This window comes from Bos indicus, chromosome 5, assembly GCF_029378745.1.
Source record: "Bos indicus isolate NIAB-ARS_2022 breed Sahiwal x Tharparkar chromosome 5, NIAB-ARS_B.indTharparkar_mat_pri_1.0, whole genome shotgun sequence".
NCBI classification, from domain to species: Eukaryota; Metazoa; Chordata; class Mammalia; order Artiodactyla; family Bovidae; genus Bos; species Bos indicus.
Genome location: NC_091764.1, coordinates 111,836,792 through 111,852,176, shown reverse-complemented (window position 1 = coordinate 111,852,176; position 15,385 = coordinate 111,836,792). Strand labels below are relative to the sequence as shown.

The 15,385-nt window shown below is 49.0% G+C and overlaps 1 protein-coding gene across 4 annotated transcripts in view; it reads right to left on the bottom strand.

The window, feature by feature from the left end:
- Positions 1-767: 767 nt before the first annotated feature.
- Positions 768-15,385, bottom strand: part of GRAP2 (GRB2 related adaptor protein 2) — a 65,906-nt gene continuing 51,288 nt past the window's right edge. For all 4 annotated transcript variants that reach the window (XM_070790447.1, XM_019961840.2, XM_019961839.2 and 1 more), the window contains 6 exons: positions 12,589-12,680; positions 9,430-9,549; positions 5,628-5,796; positions 3,380-3,568; positions 1,773-1,895; positions 768-1,135 (listed from right to left, as the gene is read on the bottom strand). In XM_070790447.1, the coding sequence (XP_070646548.1) occupies positions 956-1,135; positions 1,773-1,895; positions 3,380-3,568; positions 5,628-5,796; positions 9,430-9,549; positions 12,589-12,680 (873 nt within the window). In that variant the 3' untranslated portion in view covers positions 768-955. The remainder of the gene's footprint in view (positions 1,136-1,772; positions 1,896-3,379; positions 3,569-5,627; positions 5,797-9,429; positions 9,550-12,588; positions 12,681-15,385) is intronic.

Sequence of the window (15,385 nt, the reverse complement as noted above, 5' to 3'; positions counted from 1 at the left end):
CTGGGCAAAGCGTCTTCAAAATACAGAAAACCAAGAGGGGAAAGAAACAGAGCCCTGAAGAGACACCCTGGGAACCACGAAACAGTAGTTCTAAAGTCCACCATCTTCAGCTGGGCCTTCTCCAAGCGCCTTACAGAGGCTAAGACGCTGCTTTCTTGGTTGCAGGGGGAAATGGAGGTTACACCCAAGAAAGCCAGTGAGGGATTTGTGAGAAACCCCACCGTTTCCCAACAGTGCTTGGCTCTCAGTGTCTCCGCTTCTTTACGTCAGCCACAGGCGAGAGGATTAGCTGAGGAATGTTCGCTTGAGGGAGCATTGGCCAGGGGGGCCAGCCTTGCCCAGGCTCCAGGACCCCCTGCTGCTCCAGCCCTCCCCTTGCACCCCTTCCGTGCGCCCAGCTCAGATCTGTGCCTTCATCCTCCACCCAGCAGTGCCCACCCTGGCGGGAGAGGAGGTCAGGGGCCCACACACCCACCCTAGGGCGGGGGAGAAGCAGGACGTTCAGATAAACTAGAACAAGCCCCGCCCTGCTGTTCCGTGTCCAGCGCCAGATGCGGACCTGCTTAGCTCCTCTCAGCGAGCATTTCTGAGATGAGGAGGGAGCCATGCTGACTTGAGGACAGGAAGCGTTTGGATTTCTTTTCCCTGCCTCCCGCTTCCCAACACCCCCGCTGCCTTCTTTCCGCACACCAGCTGAGGGGAGTAGAAAAATAACTATGAATATAAATCTCCACCTGAGTTCCTTTCACATCGACTAAGTAAGCAACTAACTTGCCAATAAATTACTATTTAAAAATGTGTGGACACATGGGCATATATATGCGTGTGCATATGAACATATACACACGCATATATATATACATGTATGTGTGTGTAGTTCCAAGCTTTTCTTCCTTGCCCCGTCCCTTGCAGGCAGGCAGCTTCAGACAAAAGCCTCCATCCCCTCCAGAGGGCCTCATCGGATCATGGGTGCCACGTAGTTGGCAGGGAAGAGGCCCAGCTTGTTGTGCAGGCGGCCGGTCCACCAGGAGGGGTTGGAGCTGTCCAGGACCTCAACCACCTCTCCGCAACGGAAGCCCAACTCGTCGTCCTCCAGGGCCTCAAAGTCGTACAGCGCCCGGGCCCATCGCACCCGCTGTTGGGGGAAAACACAGAGAGAGGCCCTGCTGAGCCCGGGCTGGCCAAGCTGGGCTCCGAGTCACCAGCACACACACGGAAGACAATCTGCTGGCCCTGTGGTCCAGACAAAGCTCTCCGTGAGCAGCCTGCCCCAAAGGCTGATGGATGGCTCTCCAGAGAGGTCTCAAACCCTGCTGCCACTGAAAGCAGACCTGGGTGCCTAGCCCTGAGCAACCTCTGAGCCTATCCCCCAAGGCCCCAAGGGGATCCTTGAGAGCTGCTCTTCCCTACATCAATAGCTGGTCTTCTTTATTTTCTTCAAGTGACAAACAGCACAGCGTGCCCAGACTAACAGCCCTCAGTGCCAGCACAACCTCATCAGTGATAAAGGCAACAGATCTCCCTCTGCTAGAATGGCAGCCAGGAAATATGAGAACCGGGCAAGGCCCGACAGCCAAACTGAGAACAGCAGGCTGGATGATGCCAGCTGGGATTAGCTCTGCCGGGGAACTCTCGCCCCACCATCACTGGCTGGGTTCCCTCCACCTCTGTGTGAACTCCGTGCTGTGTGAGGCCTCTTCTGGAGGACCAACTGTCTCTCTGCTTGGCCCCTCGGTCTCCTCCACTGAGCCCAGAGAGGGCCGTTCACATACCCCAGCCACTTGGAGTTGCACTGGGTCAGTGTGTCTCCGGTGCATGAGGGCGGCATTCATTTCGGTGCTCATGCCCAGGCCACAGGGCCCATCGTTTATGTCCAGGCTGGCTCCACGGCGTTCCTAGAAACAGACGTGACGGACAGCCATCACCACACTGCTGGAAGCATCCCTCATGGGCTCCCCCAGCGCCTTGCTCTGATGCCATGGACACAGCCAGAGCTCCAAGAATACTTACTACAGAGGACAATAAACCCCAGATAAGGGAGAGAGGGTATAGGGTGACAAACAGACCGTAAGTTGTGAATATGATGCCAGATTTCACTCATTCAACCAAGGAATATTTATCAGGCACCTACCATGTGTCTAGGACTGTCTTAAGCATGGGGATGTGTATCTGGAAAGAGAAGGCCCCTGTCTTCAGAGAACATCAGTTCAGAGGGGGAACCGTATGCATTTCTGTGATGAGTGAGCAGAGAGAACTGTCTGAGTTGGCCTGGTGATCAAGGAAGGCTTCTTAGAGCAGGTGATGCTTGAACTCTGGTTTAAAGAGTAGAATTGACTAGGAAACGGCATTTCAGGCAGAAGGGACAGCAAATAGACTCAAAAGCATGAGAGAAAATGCAGTGAACCGTTCTGATAACTAGAGGAAGTACAACGATGCAGGGATATGTGTTTGCATGGGGAGGGAGCAGGGGAGGAGGCTGGAGAGGCAGATCGGGGCAGCTCACGAAGGACTTTCTGTGCCCTGCTAAGCAATTTAGGGATGTTGTTATCTGGCTACATTGTCCATCTCAGTGAGCCACCTAAAATCCCATCTGGAACAAGGCGGGGGATAAATAAATAAATAAGCAAGGCTCCATTTCTGGCCTTAATCCGTTTTTCCTGTAGATCTCTACAGCCAGATGGGTTAAGGGGCACAAAAAGGTATGGAATTGTGCTGATAGGAAAAATGAAGTCATTGTTCACGGAGTCCTCAGGGTGTGTGTGTGTGTGTGTGTGTACGTGATTTTGAGTGTAGGTGTATGTGTATATGTGTGTGTATGTGTGTTTGTATGTGTGTATGGATGTGTGCATGTGTATATGTGTTTATATGTATACACACGTATGTATGTACATGTGTATGTGTGTGTAGATGTGTGTTTGTATGTATATATGTGTGTGTATGGATGTGTGCACGTGTATAGGTATATGTATGTGTGTATGTATGTGTATGAGTGTATGTGCATGTGTATATGTGTGTGAATGTGTGCATGTGTGTATATGTGTGTTTGTGTATGTGTGTGTATATGTGGTTAAGCAGGGACTCATTTAATTCACAGAGACGTCTTTGCCAAAAGCAGTTTCCATGTTTCTGCCCTCTGAGGACCCAGGATCTTTTCTCTGGGCTCAGTGAGACCAGATGGGACCAGGGTTGGACCGGGACATTCCTCCCCTGACAGACGGTCCTGGGGCCACAACTGGCCCCCAACATTTATTTGTTTCAGTTGTCTCCGGCACTGTGGGGTTTTTCACATGATGAGTGGCAGTGGGGACAAGGCTGCTGAAGCCTGGGGGGAGAGCAGGTCCTCCTCACTCCCTGTGCCCACTTTATCCTTCCCAGGTACCTGATTAAAATGATGCTGTGGCATGTACCGCTGCTGCGCCGGCAGTGGGGCCGGGGGATACTGCGAAGGAGGGAGCAGGGGGTGATCCGACGGCTTCCTGTTCATCGAAGGCCGGATTTCTTCTCCCACAGCCCCGCTCAGGGGATGGCCTCCCTGGGACCGCCGGTCCAGGCTGTTGCCCCGCTGACCCTGGGAGAGAACAGAGATGACACAGATCCATCCTCCTCCCACCTCTCCTGGCCCGACCCAGCCCTTCCAGCAACTGTTCCGAGACTTAGCTCCTGACAGCTCCAAAGCTGATGGGGGTGGGAGCAGCTTAGAGAAAATCAATGGTTCAGATCATCATGTTTTCACAGTGGCTTGTGCATTCTCAGATTCTCCTGCTTTGGGAGTTTGGGTCTCTGGTTCATTCACTTTCCACCTGGTACCCATCTCGTCCCTTCCTCGTGGGCTTGTTTTTCTGTGTAATCAAGCTTAAATATTCCATTTTACTGACACAATGCCACCCCTCCTTATCGCATGTTGCCACACCGCTGGACATCCTATCCTCCTGATAAGCTCTGCTATTGACTTTGCATGATTTTGAACTGTCATTTATAGCCTGGTGATAAAGACCCAAACAGCAACGCTCTCACAGCACCATGGAAACCAGGCCTGCTGCTGGGCATGTAGGGAAAAAAACAAGACCTTTCTCCTGAATGCTACCACAACCTCATGACTCAGAGACACTTTCTTGTTATTTTTATTTAACAAACAATTACACAGAGCCCTGGGCTTAGCATATGCCAGGCACTGTTCTAAGCACTTGGCAAAATGAACTCATTAAATCCAGTTTAGTGCAGTTTTATGTTTCCTCTCTCATCTCTGCGTGCACATCTTAGTAAATGAGTATCTCTGTCCATTTCCTGGTTGAAAGAATTCACAAGGTCCGTATTAACCTTTGTTTTCCTTTTTGAACTTTTGTGTACATTTGGGAACACCCTTTTCTCTTTTGATTGTAACTTCTCAGGCTTAAAGTCAACCTGTTACTTGAAAGGGATGGTTTTCTTTACTTCTCCAAAGCACATGTTGCTTTGAAAAGTCTCAATGCCTTTTCAGATAACCTGTCTGTGGGATTTCAACTCTTCCACTCAGTGCTGGTTCCTATAATACCCGTCTCCTATAACCATGATATTTCCTTTGAAATATATTTTATAGATTGTGTGTATGTGTGAATTTACTTTTGGAATCAAATTAACATTTCCTTAGTGCCATCTGGGGACCAGAGTCTGTGGTGAGTGCTATGATTATATCTCACTTATCCTCACCACAGTTCAATGAAGAAGGCATTATATTCTCTCCATTCTACAGATGAGAAAAACTGATGCTCAGAAAGTTTTCTTCACTTGACTGGGTAATCAGGATAGTTAGCAATGAAATCAGTTTTTAAAGCCAGGTCCGTTGGAGATGCATTTTTTAAAAGATTTTTTGATGCGGGACCATTTTTAACATCTTTGTTGGATTTATTGCAACATTGCTTCTTTTTATGTTTTGACTTTTTGGCCCCAAGGCACGTGAGATCTTAGTTCCCTGCCCAGGGATAGAACCCACACCTCCTGCACTAGAAGGTGAATTCTTAACCACTGGACTGCCACGGAAGTCCCTGGAAGTATTTTCTATTAAGACAATACTTCATGTTCCAAACTGTTCCAAGAGCAAGAATTCCACCTCCAGTTTTCTCCTCCAGTGCCCCCTGCTTCTACCCTCCACACCCCCAAATCCTGTCACAAAGCTCTACTTGCTGCATTAGTCCTGGACTCGAGGTTCTAATATCCCCATGTGTAGCCCTACGGCTTCCTCCAAGTTACTTCATCCTTGGGTAGCTCCTGAGCTAGGCTGAAAACTGTGATACGGTAATGTCTGTGAATAATGAAACAACAGTGTCTATAACAAGAGCCCATGTATACTGAGTGCTTGGGGCGTGATTAGGAATGAAGTAAGGGATGGACTATATCGTTCTCTAACCTTCAGAACCATCCTATGAAGTAGCTGTCACTATTATCCCAATTTTGTGGATGAACAAACTGAGAATTAAAGAACTTTTCAAAGTCACATACCTAGAAAGTGTTAAGCTAGGATTTAAACTGAGATCTCTGCTTTTCAGAATATGCAGGGACCTGCCCATCAAATGCATGGTTTTAGGGGTTCACATAGGGACCCAAACCGCCCAGAATCTCTGGATTGGGGGTGATGGGGGCCAGCAGCATACCTGTTCCTCCCGGGTCCTATCCCTCAGAAAGATCTGCTTCTGTTTGGAGATGGAATTCTTCCTGTAGTAGTCCACCAGCTTGTTGAGGGATGGAAACTTCTCTGTCCATAGGAAGTAATTACCCTTGTTGTCTCTCATGACTTTGAAGTGCTGAACGTCGTCCTCATGCCTAAAGAGCAAGACAAATCCAAATCATGTATCACGTGGTGAGCATGTCTCTGTCTCCAGGCCCGACTGCATCCAGGGATGCTGGAGTTCTGTTTGGGCAGGAAGCAGAGGTGTGGGTGGCCGGCCCATCCCTGGGCAGGTGGGCTGGCCTAGTCAAACTCTAGGGGTGATTTCTGGGAGAGGCGGCTTAGGACTCAAGCTGAGCTAGAGGGGATTTTTTTTTTTTTTTTTGCCACGAGGCTTGCAGGATCTTTGTTCCTCTACTGGGGATTGAACCTCAGTCCACTGCAGTGAAAGCACCAAGCCCTAACCACTGGACCACCAGGGAGCTCCTGAGAGGAGGGTTTCTGGGGTTTTTTGTTCTTTTTTACATGAGCAGAAAGCAATCTTTCTTCTGATACTGGAATCGCCCTTTTACAAGAAAAAAATATTCCAAGTGCTTTAAAGACTACAAGGTTGAGGACTTTTTTCACAATGTTTATTTGAAGCATGGCGACGCCTGAGACCTTACCAGGCTAAGAACTCTGCCAAGACTCAGAGGGGAGGAGTTTTTCAAGCCCTTCTTGTCTTTCAGTTAACAGAAGTAGTCCAAACCAGCTCCTTTAAGTTCAAAAACTACCCTGAGAAATCTGTCACACTTTGTTCTCTACATAGCTGGGATCTCTTGGTTGGTCTTGTTTTGCATAAATAAGGTTACAAAGTAGTTTGAGTTGTTGGGGGAAAAAATGTGCTGAGGCTCAGAGGTGGAGGGGCTTGATCAAGGTCACTGTTAAGGGCAGAGTTGAGGCAAGGACCCTGGTTCTCTAATTCCAGTCTAGTGAGCTGGGACTGTCACACCAAGCACATGCGCTAATTTTTTTCTCATGTTAACTTCTTTTATATCAGCACTTTTGACACCAGCTGAACTCAGAAGCGATAGAGCATAGTTTGTACCAGGGGTGGAGAATTCAGATTTTATTCACTGAAAGAGGAGACTGGGCCTTTACTAACAGCCCCAGACATTTTCCACCACTAAGTCATTCTTGTTTGGATGTCAAGTTTTCTTGGTCAAATGGACACACATTTATATCTAAAAATAAACTGATGTTATTGCTATCAATTGCATGACCCAGCAGAAAGGTAAAAAATTTAGACTGTTGGAGAGTAAAGATAATTCTTTCTAAGGGGTGGATTTAGAGGTCTGTGTTCAGAGGGGATAGGCGTTTTGATCTTCCTCCTCATCTTATTTTCAGGGCACTGCTCAGAGCAGACAAACCTATGCAGTGACCTCTGCCTAACTACCTTGGGGTCATAGCCGACACTTGGCAATCAATCCTTGCTTGCCCTTCCCCTTTTGGCTTCAGTCACTCATATATGCTTTCTTTACTCCAGCACCACACGGCTCGACTCACAGTCATCACTCCCCACATCTGGGTGAGGAGGAGGGAATATTCTTGTGACACGATTATTCATCCACCATCTCTTAGTCAAAGAACTGGGAATGAGGAACATTAACTCTTTAACTCCCATGTACTGACAGGGTGCATGTCAGGACTGTGGTTGGTCATCTGGCCAACGGAGAGAGAGGGGCTGGACCACTGTCCTGAGGTCTGAGAAGGGCAGAGAAAAGGGTGTAACTCAGGGCTCCAGAGTCTCAGTCTAGTGTTTCAGACCCTCAACTAATCCTAAGTGATAGATAATTACAATTAGCTTTTAATTATCTGTGCCAGGACAGAAAGCAGATGTATAAATACATTAGTGATTTTGCTTTGGAATATATTAGACTACATTTCTGCAGAAGAGGTAAAACTGATGACCGTAATAATCACCATCACAAGAGCTTGCATAGCCTCAGTGGCAGGGAAGATCATGGCAGACATCAAAGCCGATCGTTTTTTGTAGAATTCAATTTAATCAAGGAATGATAAACCCTAATTCCTCACTGAAAAAGCCAGCCTCAACATGCAAACCAAGGGCACCAAGAGATGCCTTTCAATCTAACAAGTTGCTTGGTGTTGCCTCTAACTGTGGCCCTGAAGAAACAGGTTTGAGTTGTAAGATTTATTAATAGAGAAAAAGTTCATGAATTAAGACCTAACAAGTTTAGAGTTGGTGATACATTAATACTGGCCTGAGCTAAAATTTACCATCATCCAAGCTATAAAAAAGAAAGCTTTAGTTAAGGGAAATTAAGAGTTTGAGTCAGCTTGCAAGGGCAATGCTTAAGAGACCAAGCTATTCTTGAGCCTGCTGGGGACACAAATGCATACAAATGCTTGACCCATTATTATTATTATTTTTAAATTTATTTCCTCGGTTGCACCAGGCCTTTGTTGCAGCATATGAGATCTTTAGTTGTGGGATGTGGGCTCTAGTTCCCTGATCAGGGAATGAACCTGAGCCCTCTGCCTTGGTGGCATGGAGCCTTAGACCCCGGACCACCAGAGAAGTCCCCTTAAGCCATTTTTTTTAAGTCCTTCCTACTTATTCCTTAAAGTACTTATCTTTAAAGTACCGCACTTTCTAAATAGTGATGTGGCCTCCGTTTATTACCCGAGATTGGATTTAGGAACTTAAAGATGCATGCCTTTCAAGTCACATTGCAGAATCCAGACAGCACCTCCGGTCAGGTAACTTGCCAGTGAGGTTTCACCGCACAGGTTGTCGCACCGCTCCCTGTGCTGCTATTGCCATCCTTGCACTTTCACATGTGGTCACCAAGTCTGATGTGTGACTCGCCATCTCCAGCACGCTGACCACACGCGGTCTGTTCAGACTTGGGGCTTCTCTGTGTGGGGCTATGTCATGTTAAACTGAGTCATTTCCTCCCGAGGGGTGGGGTGCCGCACACTGGCGAGACTTTGCTGTCAGAGTGCCCCCATCCCAGGCCTCCTGGGCTCTGCTCTGTCCCTGTCAGTTTCACAGCATTACAGAGGGTGGAGGTAGGCTTTCTTTCTGTGCAGCCACCTACGACTACGGATGTGTCCTATGGCGGTGCCTGGGGGTTTTGATTTTTCTCTGCCCTTCTTCAGACATGCATTGGTAGTAAAAGAAAATGCTAAGATTGCAACCCTGGACTTCCCTGGTGGTAGAGTAGATAAGAATCCACCTGCTAACATAGGGCACATGAGTTTGATCCCTTGTCTGGGAAGACTCCACATGCTGCAGAGCAACTGAGCCCGTGAGCCATGGCTCCTGAGCCCAGCACCTAGAGCCTGCGCTCCACAAGAGAAGCCCCTGCAATGCATCGTGAAGAAGAGGAGCCCCTGCTCACTGTAGCTAGAGAAAGTGCAGCAACGGAGACCCAGCCCAAACAAAAATAATTAATCAAAAAAAAAAAAAAAAAGATTGCAACTCCAAGATGGATGTGGACCTCTGGAAATTCTGTTCCTTCTCCCTTCCCATTCCCCTTCCGCAGACACTCACCCAGTACCTGTTGGGTTTACATGGTGCTGTGAAACACACAGAGGTGAGGTTGATAAAAATCCTGTCTTTCCAGAAGCACCGGGGCTGGAAGGGGAGGCAGGTGAATGTATTGATACGTTGTGCCCAGGCCCCTTGCCACCATGCTCCTGAGGGATAGGTCATGTTTAAGAGGTCACCTTGTCGTTTTAGTGCTTTAGTAGGTCAGGGCGGAGTCAGGATTGGCCAGTACCTGACGGATATGGAGAAGTCCCCAGGGGAGCTCTGGCTGGCCCGGATGATGAAGCAACCAAGCTCCTTGCCCATCAGCAAGCTCTCTGCCTGGTGTCGTGAGAGGCCTTCGTGAAACCACCTATCAGGTGAGATAAAAACAGAGGATCTTGGTGAGATGCCAGACTGATGGGGTTTGGGAATAGGGAGGGAAGGAAGTCAGGGAGAGATGACCCACAGGGAGAAGGGTTGAGGAGAGACTCCAAGAGGGGCCAGGCACTTTTGAGACCAAACAAACGCTCTAGTAGTTTCCAGGCGAGGCAAGTGAATGTCCCCTTGAGGTACCTCCTGCCCTGTCCCCCCAGGAGAAGTCTCTCTCCTGCCTGCTTGGAAATCCTGAGTCATGGAAATGTGCCACTGCACAAAACGGGAGAGTGTGGGAGGGACTCACTGCAGCAGCGGCCACCTGCCAGTGGCTGTGAGAGGGACATCTCCAGAAAGGGACTGCAGGAGCAGAGGGTGCATTGGGAGGACAGGGACCCCTTCACGCTGGGATGGGCAGGGCCCTTGGGTGCTGGCTTCAGGCTGAGACCTTGGTGGCTGGGAAGAAGGGTCATAACCAAGGGTCTCTGGGTGGCGTGGGGCAGGAGTGGCTATGCCTTGTCCCTGGCAGACGCTGTGGGGCACCCAGGGAGGTCCCCATGCATGCTTGGAAGTGAACAAGGCTGGCGGTAGCCAGAGAGAGGCTTCTACCCGGCCAGCTCCCGGGCCCTCTCTAAGAAACCCTGCTGGAAAATAACCTTTGCTGTGGAAAGAAGGAACCAAGGAGAAACTGCTCTTTCAGGTTAGCAGTCAGGGTGGCAGCCTTTGGAAGTGTTGCTACAGGCGGTGCAGTGAATGTGAAAAAGGCTGAGCACTTGCACACAGGCAAGACAAACAGTGGCTCCAGCCGCAGGGCAGGAGGCCAGGAACCTCTCTCGCCCTCGGAGCAGAGCAAGTGTTCGCAGTTCATCGGTGGCCAAGGGTGGGGTGGGGGCGGTGTCCCTTTGCTGCAGCATAGCTACCTAATCACTGCCCCCGGAAGGCGAGCATGCGTGTCCCTTTAAGGTGAGCGTCCAACAGGTCTCTGTGAGCCCTTCCCTTGTGCCCTTTGGAACTTAGGAACTGAACCGACAGAGGTGGTGGGAGGATTATCCTTTTTCCAGACCTAGGACTGCAGCGGAAAGTTGGTCAGGATCTGAGGGGCCAGAAACAGGGTTTCTGACTGTCATCTGCCTGGAGATCCTGCTGGAGTAGGTGCCATACGAACCTACGGGACTGACGAGTGGCCACCACAGCAATATAATGGGGAGGGGAAAAGAATGGGACCCCCCTCCACAGCAGCCTTCCTCAGAGGAAGTCTCTTGAAAGAGGGAGCAACCAGAGAGGGAACTGTTTAGAAAATACACCCTTGTCCTCTATCTGGGTTTGTTGAAGTCACTTGAAAGAAGTGACTTCTTTCAAGACTTACAAAAATGTCCACACGCTACTTGTGAAATGAGTGCCAGAGTTTCATATTACACATCGGTTCCAAAGCTATTCATTGACTGAACAGCTTTTATTAAACATGTACTGTGAGCCGGGCCCTCTTCTGAGGCTGTAGTGAACGTAGTGGTGAGCAGAACAGACAAGCACCCTCATGGAACTCACATTCTAGTGGGGCAGACATATCATAAACAATGAAGTAATTAGAATATGGAGTCAGCTGATGTGATGCTATGGGGAAAATGAACACAGAGCAGAGGTGGGGAGGGGGCAGTCACTTAAAATGTGGTGGTGGGGAGGGTGGCGTTCTAACCCCAAAGGAGATGGGGGAGGGGAGGAGGAAACAGCAAAGGAGACGGGGAAGGAGAAGCCAGGGAGGTGGGAGGAGATCCAGGAGGAAGAATGTCCCTGAAGCCCAGTGAGGAATGTGACGGTGCTGAGATGATGGCCGACAGTTGACCACTGGGACCCGCAGTTCACTGGGACCTTGATAAAAAGGTTTCCAAGGAGTCATGGGGCTTCCAGGGAGAACAGGAGGAGAAGAATTAGAGGCGGCGAATATAATGATTCTTTGGAAGAAGTGGAGTTGTAGCGGGAAGGGGATTTGGGATTAAGGGTTTTGTTGTCTGGTTTCATGTTTGGTTTTTTTGGTAAGCCGGGGAAAATCGCAGGATCTTTGTTTGCCGCCGGGTATGAGCCAGCAGAGAGGCAGGAAAGCTGATGTGGGAGAGAGGGGAGGACTTCTGCTCAAAGCACAGACGGTTCTTTCCAAACAACTGCAGGAAAGGCAGTGTCTGAGCAGTTGCGGGATGTGGGTGGAGGCAGTGAGTCAGGACGGGTGGCATAGACGGGCTTTTCTGGGGGCCTCCGCTGTCCTGGAAGCCAGGCGGTCGGCTGAGAGTGTGTGTGGCCGGGGGTGGGTGGAGGAGCTGCAGGTGTTCCTTGCTCACCTAGAAGGGGACAGGGCAGCCTCAAGGGCCCCCTGGCTGAGGTCGGTGGTCATTCTGCTGGTTCAGTGGTCAGTGCTGATTCTCTGTGAGTGGTACGTTTGCACCTCACCAGAGTCACCAACACCGCTTTGGTTTTCTAACAAACCTTTGCTCTTCGGCTAGACCCTGACTCTCAGACAAGATTAGATTTCTATCTAACCCTTGTGGTCAATTCTTGAGACGCACATGACCCAATCTCAACTTTTCGTTTCCTCTTTATGGAGGGAATTTCCCCAACCTCTCTCACTGAGTGCAAGCATGGTTTCGGGAAGCTCATGGTTTCAAGAGCTTCATCATGTCATCCTGGAACTGGGATGGAGGGTGGGTTGGGAGATAGGGGAGAAGAGCTCTTGAAGCAGCAGCTATGGAGGTGGGGTGGCCGACAGCGCCCCCACTGGAATTCTTGGAAACGCCATGGTTACAATCAGAGATGCCTTTGGTTTATAAATTTAAAATAGGCGATACTTGCACATGGTATCAAATTCAAAAGAGAATGCCGTGAAATGCAAATCTCCCTCCCACCCCTGGCCTTCAGCTGCGTGGTTCCCTCTCCAGAGGCGACCGTTTTTGACAGCGTCTGGGCTATGCACGGATAATTTTAGTGGCTACTGAAAAAGTAAGGGGAGTGTGTGTGGGCAGGCCTATCTCCACAGGCTGGAAATACTTACTCAGGAAACTCGATTTCTATAAAATTCTTGGGCACGTATCCTTCTTGGCTCCCAAGCTCCGCCTTGAACCACTCCCCTTGGTTACTTAGGATCTACAGGGAGGAGAAGGAAGGATGAAGTCACTGAGGGGAGGACACCAAGAAGCAGGAGAAATGGGCTGCAGGGCAAAGAACCTATGCCCCCCAATCCAAATTCCACCCAATCCAAAAGAACAAAGGCTTTTGAAGTTAGAGGAAAATAAGTCAAAGAAGGCTTCCCAGGTGGTATAGTGGTAAATAATCTGTCTGCCAGTGCAGGAGACATAAGAGACAAGAGTTTGATCCCTGGGTCGGGAAGATCCCCTGGAGGAGGAAACGGCAACCCACTCCAGTATTCTTGCCTGGAGAATCCCACAGACAGAGAAGCCTGGCAGGCTACAGTTCACAGGGTCACAAAGAGTCAAACACGACTGATCAACTAAGTGCGTACACACACACACACACACACACACACGCCAAAGAAACCACAGGACCACTGGAGGGGGAGCAGCAGGCTTATCTTTGGAGTTTGGCTTCTCTTGTCCCCAGGCTATTTTTGTACACTTGGGCCACCCCCTCATGTGACTCCACCCTGGTGTGGCCTCCCAAACTCAGTGCTCAGGGGCTTCTCCGAACCCCTCTTCTCCTGTTTTGAAAATTTGTGTCTCAGATCTTAGCACTTTAAGCTCCTTATCTAGGCAGGTGGTTCTCTGCCAGGTAACTGAGAACCTTTTACAATTTTAATTTGTTCTTTTTTACACTAGCGGATTAAAACTTAAACATCAAGTGGGGGCTAGCTTTGAAAACAGTAACTCTTTGTGTTCATATTCCATGTTTGCACAATTTGGACATAACTCAAGATACCCGGAATATCTCTTCTAAATTTGTTTTTAGACAGCGATCATAGGCAAAACCAGAAGTTTTTTCTCATTACTATAAGGTCTTACCTTGACCATAACCCCAAATGTTATCACCTGCCTTGATTACTTATATGACTCTCCAGACTTGGTTCTATGTGGCTTCTGGTCATTTCAGAAAACCTCCTATCATCAAAAGACAAATACTTGACTTCCTCTCCACCCTCCCCTACTGATATTTCTAAAATATGTAGCACAGACTCAAACAATAATTCAAAATGAAGATGGCAGAACAAAAAGATGGGAAGAACCTTGACGATGTCATGGAGCTACTGAATTAGCTGCTTAGGAGTCCTCCAACGCCTGGACTTTGTATGAGAAATTATAAATCTTTGTTATCATTTTTATGACAACCTAGATAGCATATTGAAAAGCAGAGACATTACTTTGCCAACAAAGGTCCGTCTAGTCAAGGCTATGGTTTTTCCAGTGGTCATGTATGGATGTGAGAGTTGGACTATGAAGAAAGCTGAATGCCAAAGAATTGATGCTTTTGAACTGTGGTGTTGGAGAAGACTCTTGAGAGTCCCTTGGACTGCAAGGAGATCCAACCAGTCCATTCTAAAGGAGATCAGCCCTGGCATTTCCTTGGAAGGAATGATGCTAAAGCTGAAACTCTAGTACTTTGGCCACCTCTTGCGAAGAGTTGACTCATTGGAAAAGACTGATGCTGGGAGGGATTGGGGGCAAGAGGAGAAAGGGACGACAGAGGATGAGATGGCTGGATGGCATCACTGACTCGATGGGCGTGAGTCTGAGTGAACTCCGGGAGTTGGTGATGGACAGGGAGGCCTGGCGTGCTGCGATTCATGGGGTCGCAAAGAGTCGGACATGACTGAGCGACTGACCTGAACTGATCTGAGGCCATTTTAAGTTTGTTTCTCATAGCTGAAAACGTCTTAACTGATGGAAGAGAAATGATAAAGAGGAAAGAAGAAGATGGATAGGAAAGCTTACTCGGAGCAGGGACCACCTGGGTTGCCCAGGTGAGTTACTAGGCAAAGTCTGATGACAAAATAAGTACTTCTGGGGCGTGGGGAAGTGAGGTGCGCTCTTGGGACAGAACTCCTCAATCTGGCGGAAGTTTAGATTGTGACCCCAGGAGTAGAGAGAGGGGAAACCAGGGCTACAGGGCCTTGTAGCCCACATTCAAAAGTCTGGATTTCTATCTTGAAATGTACGGAGAGCCATCAAAGGATTTTCATCAGGGAAACAGCACAGTGAGAATCAGTGTTAAGAAAAGCGTGGGGTATCACAACTTGAAGATGGACTGTGGGGGTGAAGTCAGGGGAGAGAGTGTAGGAAGAGGAGCGTAGCCATCCAGGCATAGACGAAGGAGATCTGGGCTAGGTGGAAGTGAGGACAGATTTCAAAGGAATCAGGAAGCACAAACGGGCAGGATTTCGTGACTGTTCGAGGAGCTGAGGGAGAAGGGGATTCTGGGATGGCTCTGGATTTCTGGCTTGGGAGACTGAGTGGGTGGTGATGCTTTTACCAAAATAGAAAAGACAGGAGGAGGAACAGGTCTGAGGGAAAGCTCTTGGACCTCAGATCGCCTGCGGGTGAATCAAGTTGCCCCTGGGACCCTCAGAGAAGGAAAGCTCAGGGAGCACTGGAGATGTGTGTCTGGGTTCAGCAGTGAGGTGAGGGCTGGAGCTGGATTTCAGAGTCATCCAAAAAAGTGGGTGGACTTGAAGCCTCTGGTTTCTGCCTCCCAGAGACGAGAAGAGAATTGAAGAGAGCAATGGAATTGAGAAGCAGTGATGACCTAGTTCTAATACCACTCCTGAGTTTGGAAGAAGCCCTTGGTCCTTGGGTCCTTGGTTCCCTAGATGTCTGACCTCAGGCGAGTCAATTATCATC